We start from the raw sequence: 18,348 nt of genomic DNA, 5'->3' as shown, positions 1-18,348 counted from the left end.
AAAAAAAAACCATCAAGGCTGGAGGCTGGCCCATAATAAACAGTAGGAGACAAGAAAATGTCCAGTGGGCAGGGGGAGGCCAAGTCGCAGAAACCCTAGGTTTATGTCCCAGGCAAGGTGTCTGAGGCCATGAGAAACGTCCATGGGCAGAGCGTCCTCGGGATGATGTGAGCAGGGTTGGGATCAGGACTGAAAAGGTGGGACTTCGGACTGGGACTTTGAAAAGCCAATTGAGGAATGGATCACTGCTCTGAGGCCGTGGGAGAACCCAATTAAGAATATCAGGGCCTGGTGTGGTGGTTCATGCCTGTCATCTCAGGGCTTTGAAAGGAGGCTGAGGCAGAAGGATCTCTTGAGCCCCGGAGATCAAGACCAGCCTGGGTAACATAGTGAGACCCCATGTCTAGAAAAATTAGCCAGGCGTGGTGGCGTGCGCCTGTAGTCCCAGCTACTTGGGAGGTATCGCTTGAGCCCAGGAGACTGAAGCTGCAGTAAGCCACGATTGCAAGACTGCTCTCCAGCCTGAGCGACAGAGCGACACTATGTCTCTAAAAAAAAAAAAAAAAAAAAGGCAAAAAGTCTGGGCGCAGTGGCTCACGCCTGTAATCCCAGCACTTTGGGAGGCCGAGATGGGCGGATCACCTGAGGTCAGGAGTTCGAGACCAGCCTGGCCAACATGGTGACACCCCATCTCTATTTATAAAATTTAAAAATAAAAATTAATAAAAAAAAGAAGAATGGCCACTGTGAGTGGACGAAGGGAAGGGTCCATTGCGTGTTGGAAGTGTCGGAAGCAAAGCATAAAGAACCTGGGGGCGTGTCTCAGAAGGGCGATGACAGCCAATGAAAAGCAGTCATAGGCGTCGCGCTGTCAAACTTCGGGGGGTGGGACTGAAGATACCGAGCCAGGGCGGAGACCAAGGAGAAGCCAATGAGAAGCCGCCTGGTGGGCGGGGCATTGACCTAAGGCCAAGGGCAGAGCCAATGAGAAGCAGCGTCGCGCCCCCTCTGCCCCCCGCCCCCGTGGGGCGCGCGCCGGAGCCTCGGGTAGCCGTTAGGGGCGGGGCCTGCAGCCGCCCGCGCGCGGCTCGCGCCCTCCCTTTTGTGTCGCCATGGCGGCGGCAGCGGCGACGAGAACGGCGAGCAAGGGGTCGAGCGCGGCCGGGGCCTGAGGAGGCTACGCGACCATGGTGGTGAGGGGCCCACGCGGCCGTCAGCCTGTCCGTCCGCGTGTCAGTCTGTCCGCGCGCAGCCCCGCCCCGCGCGCCCCGCCCCCGGCCCCGCCCGAGCCCTCGGCCTTTGCCTCCGTCTTGGTCCTTCCAGTCCAGCGGCCGCGTCCCGGGTCCCAGTCCGTACCTCGACCCCGCCCCCTCGACGCTCATCCCCTTCTTCCACGCCCTGGATGGGGTGACAGGGGCCGAGGACCCGGGCTGGGAGGAGGCGGGGCTGGTCCAGAAGGGACCCGCGCCACCCGAGCGGCCCCCGCTGGGGCCTCCAGAGGCTCCTGGGTCCTTCCCCAGCCCCCATCCCAGCACCTTCCTGGGCATCCTTCTCCCAGCCCTTAGCCTTCCCGGTCCGAGCCCCCTCCTCCCCACAGCCCCTTTCTCATTCCTGAGCCCCACCCCCACCCGCTCCATCCCCAGCCTGACCCTTTTCTTCTCCTTCTCCCTCATTTTCACCCCATCCCGCTTACTATCAGTGCCCCCCCTGCATCAGTCTGAGCCTCTGCCTTGTCTCTCCAGCCACTCCCTCCTTACTCCACCCCAACAGGCCAGCACTGTACCTCCCTTGATCCTCGGATCCTCTCCATCTCCTTTTCCTCATCCCCTTCCCCCACCATCTCCCTCTCCCACCATGCTGCTCTGGCTTATTCATCCATTCATTCCCTCACTTAGCAGACATTGACTGAGACCGCCTCTGTGCAGGCCCCATGCTCCAGGCACAGAGAGTCAGCTCTCATCCTGCCTTGTGAAGCCTCATGGGCTGGAGGGGGACAGACCCTGAGGGTGAGACCCAGGGGTGCCTCAGGATTGCAGGGACCTGGAGGAGGGAGATGCTATAGCCAAGTCTGGCAAATCCGTCTGGCCGCTGGTTAATTTATTCAGATTTTACCCAGCCCCTGCTGTGTGACTGGGCTGGCACTAGGCACTGGGGACCCAGAAAAGAATCAGGAACAATCCTGTCTTCGAACACCAACTCAGTGCCCAGCTCTGAGCTGGGGAGCTCAGCCTGGGGCTCTCCTCTGGGGGGGCCAGTCATAGTCCAGTGAGAGAGATGAATTTGTCACCACCAGTGGCATCTCAGAGTGATCAGAGCTGTGAAGGGAGAAGCTCAGGTTGAGGCATGGAGCCTGAGATGGGGTAACCTCAGGGGTTGGAGAGAGTCCAGAAGAGATGCCAGGCACAGCCTGAAGGGTCAGGGAGAACTTCCTGGAGGAGGGCACATGTGAGTTGAGACCTGAGGGGTGGGAGGGAGGATGAATGAACCCAGGGAAAGGTGGGGCGAGTGTTCCAGGCTGAGGAAACAGCCTTTGCAAAGGCATAGAAGGAAATGAGAAGGTGTGTTTTTTTGACTGTTAGAAGTTCAAGAGCTCTGAGAGTGGGGGCAATGGAAAGAGATGGGACTGGAGAGGTAAATAGAAATCAGCTCAGGGAAGCCTCGGATATCAGACCAGAGAATTCAGACTTCATCATGAAGACAACAGGGAGTCATTGAAGGCCCAGGATCTATGGAGAAACAGAGCCAGATCTGTGTTTTGTGAAAATGATCCAGGCTCTTTCGGAAAAGCTGGTAGGAGGGGAGAGGTTGGAAGCAGGAAGGCTGATGAGATGGGAGCTGTGATTGTCTAGACGGTGGTAGGAGGTGACTGTACGCTGCAGGGTCTACGGAAGGGTTTTCATCAGGGAGACATGGGACCAGCATGCTGTCCGTCCTGCTGCCCGCCCTGCCTCATGCCTGGCCCCTGCTTCCCCAGTCCCCTGCTCTCCCAGTCCCCCACCCCAGACCACACACGAAGAAGCAGGCCTGTCCTCAGCCCAGCCCTCACCACCCCCGACGTTCCCTCCTACTTCATGCTCAGGGCGGTGTGTGGTGTGTGGAGCACCAGGGCCTCTGGGCCCGAGCTGCGCTGACAGATAACAATGCTCTCGTTGTCTGTTTGCTCCCATCTCTGGGGGCCTCTGATTCTTCTCTCTGCTCTACAGGCACGCAGCACTGACAGCCTGGATGGCCCAGGGGAGGGCTCAGTGCAGCCCCTACCCACTGCTGGGGGGCCCAGTGTGAAGGGGAAGCCTGGGAAGAGGTGAGGGTGAGGGAGGAAAGGGCTCAGCTTAGTAGCTGGGGAGGCTCAAGGGGTTGCTGGTGACATCCCTTGTCTCCCAGGCTCTCAGCTCCTCGAGGCCCCTTCCCCCGGCTGGCTGACTGTGCCCATTTCCACTATGAGAATGTCGACTTTGGCCACATTCAGGTATGGGGGCTTTGCACCCAGGAGGAAAGACAATATCCTACCCAACCTTGCAATGATATCAGCTGCGTTGCTTCAGAAACCTGTCCCTGTGACTGGCTGCTGCACGCATCTGAGCAGTAAGCAGCTAAAGTTGCAGGAGAGAGCAGATGGGGAGAGCTGCTCATTCATTCATCCGTTTGTTCTTTTATTCATTAAACGACAACTTTTGTTAGGTATGTGCTCTGTGCCAGGGTCCTTTACTGTGACCAGCACATCACCAGGCCCTGTCCTTGGAGAGGTCCATTAGGGGACACAAGCCCATCCCTAGTAGTGCCATCCCGGGGAGGTCAGGACTGGGACAAAAGTCCACCTGGGCCTTGCTTTCCCTCTGCAGCTCCTGCTGTCTCCAGACCGTGAAGGGCCCAGCCTCTCTGGAGAGAACGAGCTGGTGTTCGGGGTGCAGGTGACCTGTCAGGTGAGGCCACACCGCCTCTCATCTAGCCTGAGAGACTCGCCACCATAGTCTTCAGCTCAGTGTCATGGGGCCCCTGCTCCCTTCTGTCCCTCTGCTCCCACAGGGCCGTTCCTGGCCAGTTCTCCGGAGTTACGATGACTTTCGTTCCCTGGACGCCCACCTCCACCGGTGCATATTTGACCGAAGGTTCTCCTGCCTTCCTGAGCTTCCCCCGCCCCCCGAGGGTGCCAGGGCTGCCCAGGTAATCTGCTTGTTGTCTCAGCCCCTGCCTCATGAGTGTGTCTTCATTCGCAGTGCGTGAAATCACCAAGGCAGGGAGACAAAGAAATATTTAAATACTGGCATGGCCCAAGTCCCAACCAATCTGAGTGAATGAAGAAGCCTTGGAAACGTAGTAGGCTTCTGCTTCTGCTACATTCCACTTTGATAAGTTTTAGGATCATGGGAGGTCCAGGGTCCCATGGGAGGGTCACCATGGCCATACCAACCAGGGCACTGAAGAGCCTGGCCCAGCCTATTATTCATTCACATGCCAATAGCTCAGTGCCTAACAGCTGAGCAGCACCCATGGGTTCAGGATGAACTTCAGCCCAGAGATGAGCTACGACCGTGTGGGAGGGCAGTGGGCTCTCTCACTGCCACTCACAGAGGCCCACCCTGACAACCTGCCCCCAGATGCTGGTGCCACTGCTGCTGCAGTACCTGGAGACGCTGTCAGGACTGGTGGACAGTAACCTCAACTGCGGGCCTGTGCTCACCTGGATGGAGGTGGGCTTGGGCAGAGGGCTTGGAGTTCAGAGTGGGCAAGGGGTATCTGAGGGGCAAGAACCAGCCTGGGAGCATGTGTGGGCACAGAAAAGAAAGAAGCCAGAGTGGAGGAGGCATTGATATTTTAGTGTCTGTGTGGGCGCATGCCTGTGAGAGAATATGTGTGAGTGTGTTAGCAGGTGTTTGGCTGTGAGGATACAAAGATTTAAATGTATGTCAATTAGAAATGGTTGGGCTGTAACTCACAGAACACCTGCCTAGGAGTGGCTTAAACCAGAGAGGTTTTTTGGTTTTGGTTTTGTTTTATAAGGGACAGGATCTTGCTCTGTCACTCAGGCTGGAATGCAGTGGTGCCATCATTGCTCACTGCAGCCTTTAACTCCTGGGCTTGAGCTATGCTCCCACGTCAACCTCTTGAGTAGCTAGAATGACAGACATGTGTCACCATGCCCAGCTAATTTTTTATCTTATTTCATTTATGTATTTATGTATTTATTTATTTATTTTGAGACAGAATCTTGCTCTGTTGCCCAGGCTAGAGTGCAGTGGTACAATCTTGGCTCACTGCAACCTCTGCCTCCCGGGTTCAAACGATTCTCCTGCCTCAGCCTCCTGAGTAGTTGGGATTAGAGGCACCTGCCACCATGCCTGGCTGATTTTTATATTTTTAGTAGAGACAGGGTTTCACCATGTTGGCCAGGCGGGTCTCAAACTCCTGACCTCAGGTGATCCGCCCTACTTGCCTCCTAAAGTGCTGGGATAACAGGCGTGAGCCACTGCGCCCAGCCTCTGGCTAATTAAAAAAAAAAATGTTTTGTAGAGACAGTTTTGCTATGTTGGCCAGGCTGGCCTCAAACTCCTGGACTCAAGCAATTCTCCAGCCTCAGCCTCCCAAAGTGCTGGGATTACAGGTGTGTGCCACCACGCCCAGCACAGAGAGTTTTTAGATGGTATCCATGCAGTATCTGCTGTGGAGGATGAAGGTGCAGAGGTGGATGGGGAAGCTTTGGGTGGGAGAATCCTGGGATATGTGAGGGAAATAAAGGGGTTTGTCTTAGAGGTTTCCCCACCCCCAAAGGGTGCCAAGGCTGCACCCCTACAAACAGGAATTTAGGTGTTTGACCAATAGCTCTGAGTGACAGGAGGTCTTAGGTGGGGGACAGGCAGTGGCCTCACTGGGCGCGGAGCAGCCTGGTATGCCTGTACTAACACCATCTTCTGACCTCTCCTTGCCACATCCTGCCTCCATTTCAGCTGGACAATCACGGCCGGCGACTGCTCCTCAGTGAGGAGGCGTCGCTCAATATCCCTGCAGTGGCAGCCGCCCACGTGATCAAACGGTACACGGCCCAGGCACCAGATGAGCTGTCCTTTGAGGTGAGGCTGTGGTTCGGAAGCAGACTCCAGCTGGGCTCCCCATGCCCCCTGCTCCTTCTGACCCTTCTCCTCCCGTCCGCTCACTCCCAGGTGGGAGACATTGTCTCCGTAATCGACATGCCGCCCACGGAGGATCGCAGCTGGTGGCGGGGCAAGCGAGGCTTCCAGGTGAGCCCCATTGGGTGTGGACAGGTGGGGCTAGGGCACCTGCCAACTGGGGTGTTGTAGCCACTGACCCTGACGTTCCTCAGGTTGGGTTCTTCCCCAGTGAATGTGTGGAACTCTTCACAGAGCGACCAGGTCCAGGCTTGAAGGCTGGTAAGTGCCATGGACGGATGGGAGGGGTGGGGAGGGTGGGGGCTGCTTCGTCCTTTGCCTCCCATTCGTCTCTTCCACCCCGTTGTTCACCCTGCAGATGCCGATGGCACCCCATGTGGCATCCCGGCTCCCCAGGGTATCTCGCCTCTGACCTCAGGTACTAGAAATAGGCAGTCAGATCCCTGCCCCTGCCCCGCCAGGCCCCTGGCCGTGCTGACCCCACGTGGCCTGCCTTTGCCCTTTGCCCCCGCAGCTGTGCCTCGGCCTCGTGGGAAGCTGGCCGGCCTGCTCCGAACCTTCATGCGCTCCCGCCCTTCTCGGCAGCGGCTGCGGCAGCGGGGAATCCTGCGGCAGAGGGTGTTTGGCTGTGACCTTGGCGAGCACCTCAGCAACTCAGGCCAGGACGGTGAGGCCCAGGCCCACCTACCCACCCACCTGTCGCGCCAGGGCTGCGGCCCACCCAGCCCTGACCCTGCTTTCTCCCAGTGCCCCAGGTGCTGCGCTGCTGCTCCGAATTCATTGAGGCCCACGGGGTGGTGGATGGGATCTACCGGCTCTCAGGCGTGTCTTCCAACATCCAGAGGCTGCGGTGAGGGCCTAGAGGAGGGGAGGGCCAGGCCATACAGAGGGAGCAGCAGGGCAAAGGGAACAGCGACAGGAGGCCACTGCCAAGGAGTCCCCCTGCCAGCGCGCTGGGACTTCGCCTCAGGGTTTTGGCTTTTACTCTGAGTGAAGGGGGAACTGCTGGGACTTCGCCTCAGGGTTTTGGCTTTTACTCTGAGTGAAGGGGGAACTGCAGGAGGCTCCAAGCCAGGGCGTGGTGTGGGGGGGGGAGGAGCCAGGCAAGAGCTTGGCCTGCAGGAAGCGGAGAGGGGAGTGCTTGAAGCCTGCAGAGACTGAGAGCGGAGGACGAGAGGGGAGTCCCAGAGGGAGGCAGGAGGTAGCAGTGGGTGGGAGATTTTACCACAGGCAGTGGGGCCCTACCAGAGAATTGGGAGCAGCGGGGTGCTGGGATTTTGTCCACATTTTCCAGTGCTCTCTTACGGCCAGGAGAATGGCAGCTGCGTGGTAGGAGCTGCTCACACTTTGGAGTCAGACAGTCCCAGGTAGCTGTGGGCTGAGGTGCCTCTGCCTGAGCCTCAGCATCCTCCTCTGCCACACAGGCTTGTTGGGGAGTTCAGTAAGGTTCTGCCTCTAAAAAGCCCAGTGTAGGACCTGGGGAAGACGGTTCTATCCACCTGTGGGCACTTGCGAGTAGGGGCAGGGGGGGCACGGCCAGGTGAGCAAGCCCCCTCTGACCTGGATCTTCCTCCTTGATGCGGTGGTCTCAGGCATGAGTTTGACAGCGAGAGGATCCCGGAGCTGTCTGGCCCTGCCTTCCTGCAGGACATCCACAGCGTGTCCTCCCTCTGCAAGCTCTACTTCCGAGAGCTGCCGAACCCCCTGCTTACCTACCAGCTCTACGGAAAGTTCAGTGTGAGTAAGGGAGCTGGCGGGACGGAGGGGCCGGGACGCCTCTGGCCCAGACCTCATCACGCCCACCATCTCAGGAGGCCATGTCAGTGCCTGGGGAGGAGGAGCGTCTGGTGCGGGTCCACGACGTCATCCAGCAGCTGCCCCCACCACATTACAGGTAAACCAGGAGGGGCAGGGTGGGACTCGGTGGGGTTCCAAGGGGGTTGAGGCTCAGGTGTCCCCCTCTGCTTTCACCCCCAGGACCCTGGAGTACCTGCTGAGGCACCTGGCCCGCATGGCAAGACACAGTGCCAACACCAGCATGCATGCCCGCAACCTGGCCATTGTCTGGGCACCCAACCTGCTACGGTGAGCTGTCTGCTCGCCTGCCTGCCCCTCAGCTCCCTCCCAGGGCAGGCCTCACGTCTCTCCCCAAAAACCACCCCAGGAACCTGCCCAGCTTTTCTCTTTTTCGTTCGTTTGATACATATCTATCAAATACCTCCCATGAACCCGGCCCTGTCCCCAGCACTGGGGACACAGCACTGAGCACGGCCCTGTCCTTCTGGGACTCATGTTCTCGTGGAGGAGATGGAGCATGAACATCAACAGGAAAAACACAGAATACAGTCTGATGTGATGAGCGCCAGGAGAGAGGAGGGAAGGCCGGCGTGCAGGGTCAGGGAAGAGTAAGGATTTTAGCAAGAGTGGCAGGGGAGGCTTCGGCAGCCCATCTATGGCCAGCAGCAGAGTAAGCTGGGAGGACTTGATGATGACTGAGACAGGCATGATCTCTGTCCTGCAGGAGTTCACATTTTCCTGGGGGCATAGATACGTAAACAAGTAAAACAGGTGGCATGTCAGGGCTGGCATAAGATATAGGAAGAAAAATAAAGGTCTGGGCTACAGAGGAGGGGGTGAACAGCTTTGAATAAAGTGGGTGAGAAAGACTGCATTAAGAATGCACCACTGGTTGGGCGCGGCAGCTCACACCTGTAATCCTAGCACTTTGGAAGGCCAAGCCTGGCGGATTGCCTGAGCACAGGCGTTCAAGACCAGCCTGTGCAACATGGCGAAACCCCATCTCTACTAGAAATACAGGTGCATGCCATTAGAGGCACGAGAATCGCTTGGACCTGAGAGGTGGAAGTTGCAGCGAGCGAGATGGTGCCATTGCACTGCAGCCTGGGCGACAGAACGAGATTCTGTCTCAAAAAAAAAAAAAAAAAAGGAACCATTTGAGTTAAGACCTGCAGAGGATGAGGGAGGGCCCCAGGTGCACATCTGGGGAGCACCAGGCTGAGAGAATGGCAGGTGCAGACGTCTGGGCCTGTGCCAGTGCCCGGTGTGATGGAGGAGTCACACTCCGGGAGGCTGGTGTGGCTGGAGCTGAATGAGTGAGGGGTTGAGGGAGAGGAAATGATGAGGTCAGAGATGTGACAGGAACCAGATAGAGGGGTGATTCAGATCATGGGTCACAGTGAGGACTTTGCCTTTCTCCAGAGTCAGGTGCAGCCAGGGCAGGGCTCTGAGCCAGGCAGGTCCTAACAGGACTCAGGTGGTCCCAGGCTCCATCTGGCTGCAGGTGGGAACATACTTTGGGGCAGGGTTGGGAGCAGGAGGCAAGGAGAAGGCTCTGGGACATCCAGGCTGGAGGCTGGGCCAGGCGAGGGGCAGTGCAGGGAGTGACAGATTGATTGAGGGAGTTAAAGAGGGGGGCTCCAAGATATTTGTCCTGAGCCACAGGAAGAACTGCAGGGACTGAGAAGGGGAAGGCAGGAGGGGGCGGATCTGGGGGAAGGCTGAGAGCCCAGCTAGGCGTGATCAGTTTGAGAAGGTCAGAGGTGTTAATAGACAGTCACTGCCTCCCCTGGCTTCCCGAATTGCCCTGCCAGAACCTGCCAGCTGGGCTCAAGGCACCCAACCTCCCTCCTGCTCCTCCCAGGTCCATGGAGCTGGAGTCGGTGGGGATGGGTGGTGCGGCAGCCTTCCGGGAAGTTAGAGTGCAGTCGGTGGTGGTGGAGTTTCTGCTCACCCACGTGGACGTCCTGTTCAGCGACACCTTCACCTCTGCAGGCCTCGACCCTGCAGGTATGCTTTCCCACCCCCTGAGGACCTGGCTGCTGCCTCCCACGGTCAGGGCTGCAGGGGAGGGCAGGTGGGCTCCCAGTCCCATCCCTACCCTACTGAAGCTGGGCCTCCCTCCCGGCTCCCTGAGGACCCCGCGCCCCGGCCTCTCCCTCCCCGCGCCCCCCTCCTTCTCATTTCAGCTCCTCCGCTCAGGATTCCCACCTCTTGGCCCGGACGCCGCTCTTTCTTCATCCCTTGTAGCTCCTGGGGGCGCTTGGGGCCATGGGTCCACCAGGGAGGAGGTGGGAGGTCCCCAGACTTGACCCCGCCCAGGCCCCACCCAGACACCCCGCCCTGCCCCGGACCCACCCAGACTCCCCGCCCTGCCCCGGACCCCAGCCCAGTCAGGACTCAGCACGTCGGAGGGCCCTCTGGCCCGAGGTAACTGAAGCCAGAGCCGCTGCCCTCGCTGGCTGCTGGGAGCTGCCTCCTCATCAGCTCGTCCTGCTCCACCCTCCTCCCACCTGCCTGCTGCCCCCGCCCACTCCTGCCTGTTCCGTCCCGCCTTGCCAGCCCGGGTGGGCACGCTGCGGGGCCGGGGGCTTGGGCTGTGGCGCTTGGCTTTGCCTGTGGCATTAGGTGGCCTCAGGGCTGACAGCTCCTCCCTTTCCACACTCCCCAGGCCGCTGCCTGCTCCCCAGGCCCAAGTCCCTTGCGGGCAGCTGCCCCTCCACCCGCCTGCTGACGCTGGAGGAAGCCCAGGCACGCACCCAGGGCCGGCTGGGGACACCCACGGAGCCCACAACTCCCAAGGCCCCAGCCTCACCTGTGGAAAGGTGAGTGGGATGCTGGATTCTAGGGGTGGCAAGGGGTAGGTGGAGGCCTGGTTCCTCAGATGGCCTCCCATTTCTCCTCCAAACCGCAGGAGGAAAGGGGAGAGAGGGGAGAAACAGCGGAAGCCAGGGGGCAGCAGCTGGAAGACATTCTTTGCACTGGGCCGGGGCCCCAGTGTCCCTCGAAAGAAGCCCCTGCCTTGGCTAGGGGGCACCCGTGCCCCACCACAGCCTTCAGGTGAGAGGCTGGGCCATGGGCTGGTGGGCATTGGGAGTCGCTGGAGTGCCTCCTACCTCTCCCTCTCCTGCAGGTGGCAGACCCGACACCGTCACACTGAGATCTGCCAAGAGCGAGGAGTCTCTGTCATCGCAGGCCAGCGGGGCTGGTGAGCAAGGCGGGGCGAGTGGGGGTGCGACCTGTGCCCAAGTGGAGCCGGGAGGACATGGGGCCCTGGTTTGGCCTCCAGATTTTGTACTTCATGTTTTGGGGTCCTGGGGCTTTTAAAAAATTTAACCCGGTCTTTATGTACAATGAGTTGGATACAGTATCACTTTTGGTTCATTACACACTGAACTTAACTTACTCATTGTTCCACGATGGGCCCTTTAAAAGTCTTTATTATTCCTGCTTAACATTTTTAAATAATATTATGGACATCCATGAACCCACCAGGCAAAACTAGAGCAGCCTGTTCCTTCTTCCCTTTGAGGTTCCCCCCCACCAGAGGCATCCTCTCCATTCCAAGGCCACCATGCCCTTGCTCTCCGGGTTTGATTACACACGGGTGTGTATAAGGAACACACTGCTCATTCAGTTTGAGTCATTTTGGAAACTTTATTTAAAGAGCGTTGTAATGAAAGGGGCATCACCCTGCATGGGGAGCTTGGCTTTTTCCCCATCGCTACCTGGAAGTCCACAGTGCCGCTGGGTTCTGCCCTCTGGCCTCTTTGGGGGCTGCTTATCCACCACACCCAGCCATGGTTCAGGGGGCTCTTCTGAGCCAGTGCGCCGTCCTCCTGTCCTCGTACTCCTGGGGTACTGCTCTCTACATATCCAGGAGCAGAGGCGCTGTCCTGCCGGCTCGTCAGCCACGTGTGAGTCTGTCTCGTGCTTACAGCGTGTGGGGTGGCCACAGGGCCTTTGTGCGTGGGGCCAAAAGTGTCCTCTTCATGGTCTCCTTCGCCATGAAACTGAACAGCTCTTCCTGGCTTCGCAGCCACTGTGGCCCTTTCTGGGGAGGTGCCTCTTTATGTCCTTTCCCCAGCTTTCTGTGGGGCTGTGCACCCTATTCTAAGCAATGGTCTCACTGACTCCATCCCTCCAGGCCTCCAGAGGCTGCACAGGCTGCGGCGACCCCACTCCAGCAGTGACGCTTTCCCTGTGGGCCCAGCACCTGCCGGTTCCTGCGAGAGCCTGTCTTCGTCCTCCTCAGAGTCCTCCGAGTCCTCCTCTTCATCCTCCGAGTCCTCAGCAGCTGGGCTGGGGGCACTCTCTGGGTCCCCCTCGCACCGTACCTCAGCCTGGCTAGATGATGGTGATGAGCTGGACTTCAGCCCACCACGCTGCCTGGAGGGACTCCGGGGGCTGGACTTTGATCCATTAACCTTCCGCTGCAGCAGCCCTACCCCAGGGGATCCTGCACCTCCAGCAAGCCCAGCACCCCCCGCCCCTGCCTCTGCCTTCCCACCCAGGGTGGCCCCCCAGGCCATCTCACCTCGAGGGACCACCAGCCCCGCTTCACCTGCTGCACTGGACATCTCTGAACCATTGGCTGTATCAGTGCCACCCGCTGTCCTAGAATTGCTAGGGGCTGGAGGAGCACCTGCCTCAGCCACCACAACACCAGCTCTCAGCCCCAACCGGACCCTGCGCCCACATCTCATCCCCCTGCTGCTGCGTGGAGCTGAGGCCCCACTGACTGACACCTGCCAGCAGGAGTCGTGCAGCAAGCTCCGGGGAGCCCAGGGCCCGCTCGGTGAGTCCTGCTCAGCCTTCCCACCCCTGCCCTGCCTGTCCTCACTGACTCTGAGGGCCTGGACCCAGCTGAACCCCTCTCAACCCCTCTCTTCCTTCCTTGATATAGGTCCTGATACAGAGTCACCATTGCCACCCCCTCCCTTGTCTCTCCTGCGACCTGGGGGTGCCCCACCCCCGCCCCCCAAGAACCCAGCACGCCTCATGGCTCTGGCCCTGGCTGAGCGGGCTCAGCAGGTAGCCGAGCAACAGAGCCAGCAGGAGTGCGGGGGCACCCCGCCTGCTGCCCAATCCCCCTTCCGCCGCTCGCTGTCTCTGGAGGTGGGCGGGGAGCCACCAGGAACCTCAGGGAGTGTACCAGCCCCCAACTCCCTAGCCCACCCGGGTGCCTGGGTGCCAGGACCCCCACCCTACTTACCAAGGCAACAAAGTGATGGGAGCCTGCTGAGGAGCCAGCGGCCCATGGGGACCTCAAGGAGGGGAATCCGAGGCCCCACACAGGTCAGTGCCCAGCTCGGAGCAGGGGGAGGGAGCAGGGGGAGGGAGCAGGGGGAGGGAGCAGGGGGAGGGAGCAGGGGGAGGGAGCAGGGGGAGGGAGCAGGGGGAGGGAGCAGGGATGCGCCAGAGGCAGCAGCCCAGTCCCCATGTTCTGTCCCCTTACAGGTTCCTGCCCCCGGCTTCTTCTCCCCAGCCCCCAGGGAGTGCCTGCCACCCTTCCTTGGGGTCCCCAAGCCAGGCTTGTACCCTCTGGGCCCCCCATCCTTCCAGCCCAGTTCCCCAGCCCCAGTCTGGAGGAGCTCCCTGGGGCCCCCTGCACGCCTCGACAGGGGAGAGAACCTGTACTATGAGATCGGGGCAGGTGAGGGGTCCCCCTATTCTGGCCCCGCCTGCTCCTGGAGTCCCTTTCGCTCCATGCCCCCTGACAGGCTCAATGCCTCCTACGGCATGCTAGGCCAATCGCCCCCACTCCACAGGTCCCCCGACTTCCTGCTCAGCTACCCACCCGCCCCCTCCTGCTTTCCCCCCGACCACCTTGGCTACTCAGCCCCCCAGCACACTGCCCGGCGCCCGACCCAGCCCGAGCCCCTGTACGTCAACCTAGCCCTAGGGCCCAGGGGTCCCTCACCTGCCTCTTCCTCCTCCTCTTCCCCTCCTCCTGCCCACCCCCGAAGCCGTTCAGATCCCGGTCCCCCAGTTCCCCGCCTTCCCCAGAAACAACGGGCACCCTGGGGCCCCCGAACCCCTCACAGGGTGCCCAGTCCCTGGGGCACCCCCGAGCCTCTCCTGCTCTACAGGGCAGCCCCACCGGCCTACGGGACGGGGGGTGAGCTCCACCGAGGGTCCTTGTACAGAAATGGAGGACAAAGAGGGGAGGGGGCTGGACCCCCACCCCCCTACCCCACTCCCAGCTGGTCCCTCCACTCTGAGGGCCAGACCCGAAGCTACTGCTGAGCGCCAGCTGGGAGGGGGCCGTCCTTGCTTCCCTTCATCCTCACTGGATCTTGGCCCAGACAAATCCCTTGTTTTGTATTTTCTTGAGCCCTGACCCCTACCCCAGGTTTCTAACTTTCTAACTTGTTTCTGATGTGGGTTTCTAACCTGTAATCCCAGCTTCCCTATCCTGGGCTGAAGGGTCTGCCCATCCCCCACCTCCCTCCATCCTCGCACAAATCTGGGGAGGGGGCGCTAGGCTGACCCCATCCTCCTCTCCCTCCAGGAGCCCCCAGCATGTCCTAACCTGTGCATGGGGGTGGAGGGACAGTTCCTGCCCTTCTCTCCCCACACGCCCCACTAAACCATCTGACAACATTAATGAATAAAACGGTGAAAATGTGGCTGCTGGTGTCGTGCTGGGGCCAAACTCAGTGAGGGAAGAGAGACGGAGGAGGTGCTCTATCATTCTATTTCCTTTTGGGGAGGCACCATGGTGGGAGTTACTCCTGGGAAGCTCTGAGAGGCGGTATCTCAGAGAGGGAACCATGGGTACCCTGGGAGTCTGGGTCAGGAGTGGGGCTCAGGCTGGGCTTTTCTCCGAGCTGACATCCTTTTTGCAGCTCTGCCATGATCTCCTCCAGCAGGTCCATCCTGGCGAGCAGGGAGGCAAGGGTAGACCGAGGGTTACCTCAGGGATAAAGAAGGGCCTCGGGGTCCTCCCATGCAAGGTCTCAGGTCTCACTTCTGCAGGCTGGGGAAAAGACCTCCTCCAGTCAGCTCAGCACCGGGTGTCTGCAGGAGAGAAGGCTGCAGCTGCCACCTGCTAGCCATGGCGCTCCAGTGGGCCTGGGAGTGTGGGATGGGGCACAGGCTGGGCTCGGGGTCCTCTGCTTAGCCTGCCCGTGGCCTTCTGTGCCGGCAGCCTCCCAGTGTGTGGGAAGCCTCCCTGTGGTTCAGCAGGCTGGGGGTGGGCTCACAGGGCTGGGGGTCCGGCAGGGTAACCCTGTGTGTGTGCCGCAGCAGCCCCTGCAGGGCCGGAGTCTTGGCCGAGCGCTTCCTCAAAGTGCTCCGCAGAGCCCGGGGTCCCCAGCAGGGAGGCTGAGTCCTGGAGGCTGGAGTTGGAGTGCAGGGAAGGGCCCTGGGGAAGCAGGGTTGGTTAAGGGTCACAGGTGAGAGAGGGGACAGTTTGGCGTCCCTGAAGTTCCCTGGTCAAAGGAGGGCAGCCAGGGAACTCGGGGTTGGTGACTACTGGAGGGCGGGCGGAGGGGGCCACAGGTTAGCAATGGGACAGCGGTGCAGGGCTCTGGGGTATCCGTACCGTTGAGCCGGGCTCTCCGCAGCACTGCAGGTAGGCCCTGGCTGTGGGGCTGTGGCCAGGCCCGGGGCTGCTGCCTAGAGTCAAACTGCTGCCCGAGTTCCAAGCTACGCCCCTCGGGACCCTGCTGTGGCCTGTGACCTCAGGAGTCTCCGGGGCCTGCAGAGAGGAATGGCAGAGAGCTGCCGTGGCTTGCCCAGGTGTCCCACAGCTCCCCTGGCCCCCCACAGCCCCATCCTGGCTCCCACCTGGGATGGGATGGGGCCTGGAGACGTCAGAGTGGGCACAGGCCTGGGTGTGCTCTTGGCTCTGTGAGCCATTTCACAGTACAGTTTCTCTGTGGGGGCAAACCAGTTGGTCGGATGGGGGGCACAGCTCAGCTGTGCCCAGCACCCGCCATTGTCTCCTCCTCCTTGCCCTCTAACCTGGTGGGGAAGCCTGGGATGCAGGGGACAGCGTGGTCCACTCCATCGGGGAGCCCACCTCAGGAGCCATGTCCTGTGGACCAGAGGCTGGGTATGGGGACATGGGCCTGCCTGGGGTCCCACGGCCACCACCCACGCCCTGCCGACCTGCCCTGTACCTGGGCCGTGGCCTCCCGCAGCAGGTATCGGGTACTCTGCAGGCTGCCCCAGCGGTCGGCAGGTGCCAGGCCTAGCCCAGCTTGAACCAGGGCCTGGTAGGGCGCCGGCACCCGAGGGTCCAGGGCCGGGCTCTCCCCTGCCTCCAGCTTGGCCTTCACCTCGGGTCCCCCTCTACCAGCCCAGGGCAGCTCTCCTGCCAGGAAGCACAGTTAGGGACCCAAGCAGGAGGGTGCCTCCCTGGGGCAGGGCACAGCCACTCACTGACCAGTGAAGACCTCCTGGGCCAGGGTGCAGAAGCTGTAGAGGTCCGAGGTGGTGGTGGGAGTGTCCCTGCAGATCAGCTCAAGTGGCAGCCATGGGTACAGTTCAGGGGGTGGGGGAAGCCCTGGGCCTGGGCCTCCCCACGGGTAACCCTGCTGTGGCCTGTGGACCCCAAGGAGCCTGGTGAGCCGATGGCTGCTGGACAGGGACCTGCACCCACCACCAGACCGAGGAAAACTGAGACCCCAGGTCACACAGCGGCCCAGCAGTGGGAGGGCCAGCAGTGTTACTCCTGTAACACTCTCAGTGCTCCTCCCCACCCCCACCTCCTTCCTGGGGCCTACAGGACACAGCTGTGCCTGGCCACAGAGGCTGGAGAATGGGGAGGAAGGGAGCGGCGTGCAGGCCCGAGACAAGGGGCAGCAGGTGCGGCAGGGGCTCACCTGGGCCGCAGCCAGCGCTGGTGCAGGGGGCGCCCGTGCTCCAGGTGGCCCACCTTAGCCAGGCCTGGCCGTACCAGCTGCACAGCATGGGAGCTGAGGCCGCCGTGAGCTCGCCAGCGGGCCTGCAGGAACAGCAGGGCCTCCAGCACCTGCAGCAGCAGGGGGCCAGGCGGCAGGCCCGGCACAGTCCGGGGTCCCTCCTCACTTGGTCCCCGAGGGTGCAGCACCCCGTGCAGGGAGCCGAGCCACACAGGCTCAAAGAGAAGGCACAGCCCCGACAGGTCTGCAGAGGGGCTAAGTGCCATCAGCAGCAACAGGCCGGGGTGGTGCAGCGTGCTGGGCAGGAGGAGAGCAGGCCACTCAGGAGTAGGCCCCAGCCACACAGGGTGGGAGCTGCTCCTGGGCACAGACCACCCACCACGTTCTGGGTCAGGTGGTCTGCACCCGCCCCCAGACAGAGGAGAATGACCCTGGGTCACGCAGCCTAGCAGTGGAGGGCCAGCACCCAGCTCCCACCTTGTCCTGGTGCCCTCTCCACCCCCACCTCCTCTCAGGCCTACAGGGCACTGCACACAGAACTGGTACCCACCCACTGTCCAGTGGGGGGATCGCCCCAGCAGGAGAGCTCCATGCCAGGTGCTGGTCCAGAAGTAAAGACTCCAGCCATGGCTACAGCCACACACCCTGGTCTTCCACGGGAGGGCCGGCAGGAGGCTGGGCTGGGGGCTGGCACGGGTACCTGCAGTGCTGAAGGTCAGCCAGGAGCACATCAGGCTGGGTTCCAGGGGACTTCAGCTGCCGCACGGTCACGGGGTGGCCCCTCCACAGGAGGCTGGAGAATGGGGGGGTGGGGGCAGGACAGGTCTGAGACAAGGGGGGTTTTCCCAGGGGGGCCGCAAGAGAGCTGACAAGGGTGTGGCGGGGCTCTCACTTGGCCATGAGGGTGTGGGAGCTGCTCTCGTAGGTGCGGTCGGCCTCTCCCTGGGCTGCCAGCAGCTCCTTGGGGTCCGCAAGGGGGATGCCCGTCACCAGCCCCAGCGGCCACAGGCTACTCAGCTGGGGACAAGGAGCAGGACCATGAGGCACGAAGAAGACGGGTGGTTCCCACTCCCCCAACCGCTCCCGCTTACCTGACCAAACCCCAAGGCCGGAACTTGGGGGGCTCTCCTGATCTGCGCTAGTCTCAGCGCCCTGGGGTGGGGGCAGGCCGAGGATAAGGCTGGGGTGGCCGAGGATAAGGCTGGGGTAGCTGGGCATGGCGGGCGGGTGGGCTTCAGGGTGTGGACAGTTACCTGTCTGCCTGCATCAGCCTCAGGGAGGACACGGAGTCAGGCGGGCTGTTCCCAGATCTGGCCTGCAACTGGCCCAGAGATGCCATGGGTGGCAACTCACCACCATGCAGCAAGGCTGATATGTGGGCCCCGCAGAGCTGGAACAGCTCCAGCACCTGGAGGAGGGCACGTGGGGTGAGGCCCAGTGGGAGCCGGCCCGGAACTCTCCCTCCCACCAAGGCCACTGCTCACCTCCCAGTTCTGCTGGGCCCCACCCTGCTCAGCCCAGTCTCGGGGGGTGCGACCCCGCCGGTCATGCAGTCG

General features: G+C 61.1%; 2 protein-coding genes across 7 annotated transcripts; one reads left to right on the top strand and one right to left on the bottom strand.

The window, feature by feature from the left end:
* The first annotated feature begins 1,046 nt into the window (after positions 1–1,046).
* On the top strand, positions 1,047–14,551 carry ARHGAP33 (Rho GTPase activating protein 33). 6 transcript variants are annotated; one of them, XM_032249480.1, is made up of 23 exons: positions 1,677–2,445; positions 2,580–2,746; positions 3,204–3,301; positions 3,382–3,466; positions 3,840–3,920; positions 4,024–4,161; positions 4,596–4,688; positions 5,943–6,065; positions 6,156–6,233; positions 6,317–6,383; positions 6,481–6,540; positions 6,637–6,789; positions 6,870–6,972; positions 7,715–7,859; positions 7,934–8,016; positions 8,100–8,207; positions 9,784–9,929; positions 10,591–10,744; positions 10,834–10,979; positions 11,053–11,127; positions 12,067–12,717; positions 12,826–13,217; positions 13,380–14,551. In XM_032249480.1, exons 2-23 carry the CDS (start codon positions 2,729–2,731, stop codon positions 14,166–14,168), a joined length of 3,786 nt encoding a protein of 1,261 aa, XP_032105371.1. In that variant the 5' UTR covers positions 1,677–2,445; positions 2,580–2,728; the 3' UTR covers positions 14,169–14,551. The 6 variants fall into 6 exon arrangements, with proteins under 6 accessions (XP_032105372.1, XP_032105371.1, XP_032105370.1 ...); XM_032249481.1 differs by lacking the exons at positions 1,677–2,445; positions 2,580–2,746 and adding an exon at positions 1,047–1,193; XM_032249479.1 differs by having other exon boundaries at positions 1,677–2,746.
* A 14-nt stretch (positions 14,552–14,565) lies between these two features.
* LOC116530827 (inactive serine/threonine-protein kinase TEX14-like) lies at positions 14,566–17,420 on the bottom strand. Its single transcript, XM_032249210.1, has 9 exons — positions 17,347–17,420; positions 16,959–17,089; positions 16,315–16,806; positions 16,049–16,242; positions 15,891–15,963; positions 15,714–15,802; positions 15,469–15,624; positions 14,893–14,942; positions 14,566–14,801 (listed from the first exon to the last, which is right to left on the bottom strand). Exons 1-9 carry the CDS (start codon positions 17,418–17,420, stop codon positions 14,651–14,653), a joined length of 1,410 nt encoding a protein of 469 aa, XP_032105101.1. The 3' UTR covers positions 14,566–14,650.
* Between the last annotated feature and the right edge of the window lie 928 nt (positions 17,421–18,348).

The sequence above is a fragment of the Sapajus apella genome, unplaced genomic scaffold (genome assembly GCF_009761245.1).
Source record: "Sapajus apella isolate SASKATOON/1434 unplaced genomic scaffold, GSC_monkey_1.0 scaffold68, whole genome shotgun sequence".
Taxonomy (NCBI): Eukaryota; Metazoa; Chordata; class Mammalia; order Primates; family Cebidae; genus Sapajus; species Sapajus apella.
This window is presented reverse-complemented; position numbering and strand designations above follow the sequence as displayed.